Below are 8,774 nucleotides of genomic sequence, written 5' to 3'. Positions count from 1 at the left end.
TTGAGTCTTTAGCTATTTTGAGTCTTTAGCTATGGTTTTGCTGATTTGAGCTTCTATTCTGCTTCTTTTAACTGTACTAATGAATTCTTCAGCTGATTTCAGCTGTTGTTCAGCTTTCCGTTATTCTCTGGTTTTTCCTCAGAATCGTGTTGGGAATAAAATAATCTAATCTGTTAATCTAAAGTGGTTTTCTTGTTTCCAGGGCAACAGGGACGAAAGCACCAACGTAGACAAAGAAAAAGCCAAACAAGACGCTGAGGTGGAGCCTGAAACCACAAAAACTCCATCTGTCTCTGTTTAGCTTACCCAAATTTAAAATGTTTTGTTTGTTTGTTTGTTTGTTTGTTTGTTTGTAGGCTCTCTACGCTGCCGGAGAGAAGAAGTGGGGCACTGACGAGTCCAAGTTCATCGAGGTCCTCTGCCGGAGGAGCATCGCCCAGCTTCGGCAGAGTACGTCCCTCTGGGTTCATTTCATCCGACTCTTTTTAAACTCTGAATTATTTGTGAACACCAGTCCAGATGTTGACGGCGGCCATTTTCTGCAGCTCTGGTCGAATACAAAAACCTGAGCGGGAAAACGCTGCAGCAGAGCATCGAAGGAGAGATGAGCGGCGAGCTGGAGCAGCTGCTGGTGGCTGTCGGTCGGTGAACTGATTCTGGATCGACTGTTTTTTAGCTCGTCTTTTTCGTAAACGTTTAGCTGCTGCTGTTTTCCAGTGAAATGCGTGAAAAGCGTCCCGGCATACTTCGCAGAGCGTCTGCACGAGAGCATGAAGGTGAGTGTTTGTTGCTTTCAGGTGTGTTTTATTCAAAGCAACAGTTTCCAGATGACTTCTGCTGAAAGGACTTAAATCATAAAATTATGTATTTTATTCTGGGAAATTATTTATAAATAAATAATTTTATAATTGAGTTGTTCTAATAATGTGGCAATTGGGCTATTTTTTTTATTATGGCCATAATAGACTTCCATATTCATAATGGACAATAAATTAAGTCAAGTTGGACTAAATTATTGTATTTGTTATATCTAAAATAGACTTCTATATTCATAATGGAGAGTAAATTAAATCAAGATGTTTTTTTTTTTTTTTTTTTTTTTTTTTTGTAATTTATGGCCATAACAGACTTCCATATTGATAATGAGTAAATTAAATCAAATGATTTTTTTTTTTTTTTTTTTTTTTTGTAATTTATGGCCATAATAGACTTCCATATACATTATGGACAATAAATTAAGTCAAGTTGGACTAAATTATTGTATTTATTATATCTAAAATAGACTTCTATATTCATAATGGAGAGTAAATTAAATCAAGAGGTTTTTTTTTTTGTTTTTTTTGTAATTTATGGCCATAACAGACTTCCATATACATTATGGAGAGTAAATTAAGTCAAGTTAAAACTAAAATATTTTTATGGCCACAATTGTCTTATTTTGGTGTAATGCATTAATCTAAGCTTGATCGTATGTTTGTTATATTTAAAAAATGTATTTTTACTAGCACACACACAATAAAAACTAATTTATAGATATTTGTCTACTTTGAGTTTTGCTGTAATATTGTTTTGTTTAAAGGGATAGTCCAAATATTTTGTTCATACATATTTACACAGAACCCCACATCATAAGATGAGAAGAATTTTCAAGTGCAAGTGTTAAACAAACGCAGGTCATTACTGGACGTACGTTCAGGTTCTGTGTGTACGTTGGGTCTGCAGGGCGGTGGTACCGATGAGTCCACGCTGATCCGGATCATGGTGAGCCGGTCTGAGATCGACCTGCTGGACATCAGAGCCGAGTTCAAGAAGCTGTACAACCGCTCTCTGCTCTGTGAGCTCGAGGTGAGTGCAACCACCGCTTCACCTCCACTCGTTCGATTTGTTCTGTTTTAATCTCACATTTATTCCTGAGCTGCAGCTGCAGCCAGATTATGCCGGGCGTGGAGCAGCATCACAGAGATCTGACTCTGGTGTTTGTCTCTGAGGCTTTAAATCCTGTATTTGTTGGAGGGCTGTTACTGATTTAAGAGCCATATCAATATCTGTACAACTACCTGAGTTACAGCTAAGGTTGCTTAGTTGGGGCGGCCATCTTGATTGGTCTGCGTCCAGATGTTGATGTTGTAGTTGCACATCCAGTAACTTTGGTTCATGAGATATTTTGCTTGGACCAAACGGTTCCAGCCGGGCGAAAATGAACAAGTCGTAAATTATTTCGACATGCAACACAAAAGTCTTGCGCTTGGCGAGTACGTTTCTCGTCTCGTTGGCTTCAAGCAGTTCCATTTTTAATGAGAACGAGTTTTTTTTTTTTTTTTAATTTGTGAACGTTTGCGTCATTTGGAGGTTTCCTAAACAGACGACCTCAGTTTGTTTCAGCAGTGCAGACAAGACGATGAAGGCTGTGGTTCTGGTGCACGATGAGCCAGATTAATGAACTCCAGTGAGACCAGATCTCTGACTGTGTTTGGTTCTGAAAGTCCAGACCTCCCCCCCCCCCCGAACCCTGAGCTCCCCCACCCCAAAGACTTCCAGCATCAGTGACATCTGCTGATGGAGACCAGAGTCTCTCAAGGAGGAGGTGAAACTTTCTGACCCATTTGACTTAAAATCAAGTTTTTATGATTCCGAACCTTCACTGTTCACTTATTGTTTTTAACGACCTGGACTCATTATCGTCTAACACCAAAACCAACACTTGTTGCTGTGACTTTTTGTACCAACTAGTTGAACTGAGTGGACTTTAAACTCAATGATGAACCACCGGACCGAACTTGTCAACAACTGTGTTGGACAAGTTGACTAAAAAAATCCTTACATGTTGACCAGACAAGACAAATATTACTTACCAGTTGACTGGAGACTGTCAAATGTGTGCACTAGTTGCAAACTGTTGGGCGAAAACGACTCTTTGTATAAATACACAAACATCTGCACTCGTCGCCCACGAGTCCCAACTAGTTGACCTTTGAACCCTCCGGTGAGGAAGATGACGCTTGATGTTCATACTTTGCCATTAAAGAGAAATTCTCCTGTTTTCTAACCTCATAAAGTGAGAGGAACACTGAGATGTTTTTGGTTAAACCAATGGTTCCCAACCCTGGTCCCTGAGGAACACCATCCTGCATGTTTCAGTTGTTTCCCTGATCCAACACACCTGGTTCAGTGATTTAATTACTTCCTCACGTTCTGCAGAAGCCTGTTAATCACCCATTCATTAAAATCAGGTGTGTCGGCGCAGATAAACTGAAACATGCAGTGTGGTGTTCCTCAAGGACCAGGGTTGGGAACTGCTGGTTTAAATGAAGGTGGATAATGTCATTCTGTCTAAGTTTTTGTTGTTTTATCATTTCTATGTTTTGTTTTTGTTTGTTTTATGATTTTCTTTTGAACTGATTTCACCCGGGAGGGATGCTGAAATGTGCCGTTAAGGGCCACCGTCAAAGCGGCGTGGAGGTGATGCGGTGTTTCCCACCTGACTGGAATGATTTTGCCCTGGGAGGGTTTTCCACCACAAGCTGAGGCGTCCTAAACTTGCAAGAGAGTTTTTGATAAAGTGTTAAACAACCATGAACAGGGGGGAATATGTCAGGGGAATTTATGTAAAGGTCATGGATGTTATCACTAACGTTAAATTACCGTATTTAAGTCGCAGCAGTCCAAATATATCTAATAAAGTGAAAAAAAATCCATAAATACGTTGCTTTGCCGTATAAGTCACATTTATTATGCGTCACCGCTGACAACCCAGACACGTGGGCCGGTGTTGTGCCAAAAGTCGATTGGCTGCTAAATGGCGGCTGCGGGAGCGTGTATGGGAGGACTTTAACTAGAATTTAACAAGATTAACACTTAAAAACAATTATTTGTTTGCTCAACATTATAGTAAAGATGTGTCTCAGTTGAACTTTTACTTAATAAATGCACTTCAATCGTCAAATCAGCTGCATTTCACCGGGGCAGTGAAATGAAGCTGATTTGACGGTTGCTCCAGGCGAGCTGGACAAAGGCGGCAGTCTATGGCAAGCCGATTGTGTCATTAATAGCCACGTGTACCTATTACCCAACACAATGGCATGCCATACTACTCAAGTGCCATCTAGCGGCTGAAAATGGTAGTGTTCAATATTTTCAGTCAGAATGAATGAAAATGGTCAGATTGGTTTATAAATATGGGAAAAATCCATAAATAAGTGGCTTTGGCGTATAAGTGTGCAAATTAAGCAAAAAGCTGCGACTTGTAGGGCAGAAAATATGGTAACGTAGAACCATGTATGAGTTAGTCTGAACAGAGAGGAGCCTGCACACACGATGAACTCCAAGGTCTCCTCTCTGTCTGATAAACATTATAAAAATACTTTTTTATATTTTTTATTTTTTATGTTTTCTGTGGGCAGACCTTCTGACCGGAGCTTCGTGTCACATCTGTGTAAACATCTGTTAACTCCGCCCTCCCCCTTTACAAGGAGTAAACTGGGTTGACAAATCTCGTATCCTCAGTGGCTTATTTGAGCAATGATTTGATGACAGGATAATTAATTTATCTGACAAATTTGATCAAAACTGTTTTCATCAAACCTTGAAAATAAATAATTCAGCCTCTTACTGTGTGGCTCAGTCTGCGCTCACCGTCATCTACCTTCACTTTCTGGTGATGAGTGATAAAAATAAACGGCTGTGTTTCAAATATATTAAAAAAAATAGATCAGTGGAATAAAAAAATCTGATGGAAAACTTTTTTTTTTTTTTTTTCAAACTTAAACGTGCAGAACTGGTTGAATTTCTGACCTTTGTTTTGAAAAGGTGTGATCCAGCTGTTACTTTTTTTACGTCGGTGTTTTCGTTCTTTCTGTTTGTGTCGTGCAGTCGGAGCTGTCGGGGGAACTCGGGGAATGTTTGAAGGCGATCTGCGGCGGAGACGACTGAAGCCAACAGGAAACCTGCTGCCTCGGGCGTTCCTAAATCTCCACGTTGTTCTTCAGAGCTGACCCAAGGCACAGATGTTTGAAACGTTTTAAACTGAAGACTAAAGAAATAAAAGATGGCGTAAAACTAGTCGCAAAAACGGGCGAAGTGGGTTTAAAAACTGAGCAGAGGCACCACCATGCTGCTTTTTTCCTACTCATGCCAATAAAGTCATAAAGAAGATGAATGAACTTTTTTTTTTTTTTGCTTTTTCTGAACTTAAAATCAAAATTCTTGTTGGAACTAGTTTTCTGACGGTGTGGTAGTTCCTCGGACTCTGCAGCAGTTTGGCCCACATCAGCTTTAATTCAAGTCAATACAGTTTATTTATAAAGCGCCAAATCACAGCAAAGTTGTCTCATGGCACTTTACAGGAACATTCACATAAAAGCCAATTGGTAAAGTTCAATATCTTTAAAGTTCAAACTAAGAATATATTTATGATGTCTAATCTAAATGACGTATGTATTTTAAGCAGCGTGAGCAATCGCAACGTGTGCATAAATGCGTCGCTCAGTCTTGCTTGTATTACTTTTGTACATTTATTTGTTGCTAAATGCAATGACCAAATGAATCAAAATATATATTTTAATGATTAAATAAATCTGCCACCACCAGGTATGTCATTGCGTTAAGATAAAGATTTACAGAATCATCTCCTCCTGACAATATTTCACTTTTCAAGCTGAACAAATGCACAGAATCAGAGTGAGCGGACACTTTAGAGTTCGTAGTAAATTTTACTGTGTACTTTCTGCAGCAGGGCCTGAGTCACTCCAGTAGATGGCAGCAGGACATGTTTTTAGGATTTCTGGCAAAAGAAGAGAATAGAAGATAAAATATTTCCAGTATCTTTATTGTCATTTGCATCACATGTGGTACATGAGGTGGAACGAGATTGTGTACTCAGAGTCCCAGTTACACCCCAAATTGGCAAAAATATCAAGTACTAAAGAAGCTGTATATAAAGCTCTAAGATATACAAGATAAATTATATATCATATACAGTATATATAGACATTTGTATTTATTTGATACACTTTATATCGAGCTTCATTTTTACCCACTATACAGCACAATTTGTTGCACTATTTCAACAAATACTTGTACTAATAGTTTGTTTTTTTTACCACCTAGCTTCACTTTTGTCCAAATGTCCCAACTAATTGACCTTCAAACCAAAATGGACCACTGGATCGAACTAGTTGCCCAATATTTTGTACAGGTTAACTAGTAAGATTAGAAAATCCTTACATTGTAACCAGTCAAAACAAATTTAGACTAGTTAACACTCTTTAGGCTTAAATAGTTATTAGTGTGACCTAAACCTTTCATCTGTGTCTGAACTGTTTATTAGTTAGCCTAAATTTGTCCTTACTAGTGATCCATTAATGCATCTAAAGACCAGTAAGTTTGGTCTTTTGGTTACAAGTGTAACACAAAATGTCTGATTAGAATGACTCCTCTAACTAGAGCAGTGTACTCAAACTATTGGGCAAAAATAATGTTTGACATTAATATTAAATAAACACACAAACATCTGCACTAGTAGCCTATGTTGCGACCATCCATCCATCATCTTCCGCTTGTTCTGAAGTCGGGTCTTGGGGGCAGCATCTTGAGCAGGGAGGTCCAGACATCTCTCTCCACAGCCTCTTCCAGCTCTTCTGGGAGGACTCCAAGGTGTTCCCAGGCCAAATGAGAGACATGGTCTCTCCAGCGTGTCCTTGGTCTTCCCTGGGGTCTCCTCCCAGTCGGACATGCCCAACGTACCTCCTTAGGAAGGCACCCAGGAAGCATCCTTACCAGATGAACCACCTCAACTGGCTCCTCTCGATGTGGAGGAGCAGCGGCCCTACTCTGAGTCTCTCCTGATAACTGAACTTCTCACCCCGTCTCTAAGGGAGAGTCCAGCTACCCTGCAGAGGAAACTCATTTAAACCTCCTGTATCCACCATCTCATTCTTTCAGTCACTACCCAGAGTTCATGACCACTAAAATGTTTACTAGTTGATGCAATGTTGGCACTGCTAGTTTTTTCATTCAACCTTTATTTATACAGGTTAATCCCATTGAGCCTCGAGGACTCATTTACAAGAGAGACCTGATTTCAACAAAGAAAGATGAAAACAATAGACGTTATAAAAAGGCATACAGATTATTATTATTTTTTTTTTTTACAAATAAGATGGCTAAAAAAAGTAACAAAAAACAGAGTTAACCAGTTTGACTAAAACCTGTCAACTAGTTGACTAATGTGCATAAATATTTGGCATTTAACCAAAAAGACTAATTCTTAAATTTGGCCTCACTTTGGATAGCATCTTAAACGCACCAGTTAATAGATTTTAGCCACACAATTAACTAGTAAAGCAAAAAATGTGTTTTTTTTTTTTTATTCAATTCATTTCAAAAATACTTTATTAATCCCAAAGGGAAATTATTTGTTGTTGTAACTCGTTATCCTTATTCCATTAAGAGGTGTTATAGATGCTGATGCTGTAGGCAGGAAGGATCTCTTGTAAAGGTCCATCCCACAGTGGATCCTAAGAAACTGGCTGCAGATGCCGTCCGAGCCGTCCACCCAGACTCAGCTGGCCTCTCTGTTCCCCTGGGCTGTAGGACCGCCCAAATACTGGGCAGAACTCCTCCCAGAACGATGGCCACGCCTCCCAGCAGCCTGCTGAGCTCCTCGTCGCTGCGGACAGCCAACTGTAGGTGCCGAGGGACAATCCTGTCCTTCTGCTGTCACGAGCCGTGTTTCCTGCTAGTTCCAGGATCTCAGTGGTCAGGCACTCAAGCACAGCTGGCAGGTAGATGAGAATGCATCCACAGAACATCCTTTTCAACTCATTTGAGATTTGGGGCTGTAGTTGAGATATTATTTGAGCTTTTGAGATGTTAATCAGCTGCTCCTGGTTGTAGAAAACTGCCTTGTTGCCATGGTTACGCATCATAACAAATGTCCAAAACTAAAAAAAGTTTCAGTAAAAATCCTTCCAGCTGCACAGCATCTGGTACCAGAGGAACCAATCATCCAAAAAAATGTAATTTACATCCAGAAAAAGAAGAATTAATGTTTCCAAAAGCAAAATCTCAGAATGAAAGTAACAGAGCTGCTCCAACATGCAGCCACCTAGAGCGGAGCAATTGTAGAAAATTAAATGTAAATAGTCTATTAAATAGTCTAGTAAACAGTAAATGTAACTAGTCAACTGGTAAATACTAATAAGAACAGTAGTCGACACATTTTGAGCATCAGAAAATAGCTAATGTGCCTAAATGTTGTTTAGTTGTCTAGTAAAACCAAATTTGTAAGATGATCTGGATTCCGAGTTGCTTTGAATGCAGCACAATTTGAACTGCGCATGCGTATAGCATCAAATTTTCGCGCCGACAGCTACGCTAATGAGGGCATTAACAGTTTAAAGGTACAGGGAAATTAAATTGTTACTTTTTAACTCATAACTTGTTTAATGTCAAGTAAGCTGTAAGAAAGGCTAGCTGTAAGATTATTTTTTTTACAGCTAGCTGCAAATATGAGTGCATGTTTATCAAAAAAATTTATTTACTATAAGTGCTAACCTAGCTAGGCAGTTAGCTTAGCCAAATAGTACTTCCTTCTGTTTTTATTGTTACGATGTTTTTGTTTGTTTTTCAAATGACAACTACAAAATTATCTTGTTTTAAAATGTAGGCTATAGTAAAGTTTTATTTAGATAAGATGACTTTGTAAAAACAAAAGTCATGTGACCAGATTTTTATACCAGATATTAAACCTAAACCAATGAACAGCTGATGACATG

The 8,774-nt window shown here is 39.1% G+C and overlaps 1 protein-coding gene across 1 annotated transcript in view; it reads left to right on the top strand.

Annotated features, from left to right (window-relative positions):
- The window catches only part of anxa3a (annexin A3a), an 11,737-nt gene extending 6,588 nt beyond the window's left edge, over positions 1 to 5,149 (top strand). Inside the window, exons 9-14 of the mRNA XM_037680160.1 lie at positions 203 to 259; positions 357 to 450; positions 546 to 641; positions 718 to 776; positions 1,723 to 1,845; positions 4,870 to 5,149. Of these exons, the coding sequence (XP_037536088.1) occupies positions 203 to 259; positions 357 to 450; positions 546 to 641; positions 718 to 776; positions 1,723 to 1,845; positions 4,870 to 4,929 (489 nt within the window). The 3' untranslated portion in view covers positions 4,930 to 5,149. The remainder of the gene's footprint in view (positions 1 to 202; positions 260 to 356; positions 451 to 545; positions 642 to 717; positions 777 to 1,722; positions 1,846 to 4,869) is intronic.
- The last annotated feature ends 3,625 nt before the right edge of the window (positions 5,150 to 8,774 follow it).

The sequence above is a fragment of the Nematolebias whitei genome, chromosome 8, assembly GCF_014905685.2.
Source record: "Nematolebias whitei isolate Nwh7 chromosome 8, NemWhi1, whole genome shotgun sequence".
NCBI classification, from domain to species: domain Eukaryota; kingdom Metazoa; phylum Chordata; class Actinopteri; order Cyprinodontiformes; family Rivulidae; genus Nematolebias; species Nematolebias whitei.
The sequence above is the reverse complement of the archived record's forward strand: the minus strand, read 5'-3'. Positions and strand labels throughout refer to the sequence as shown.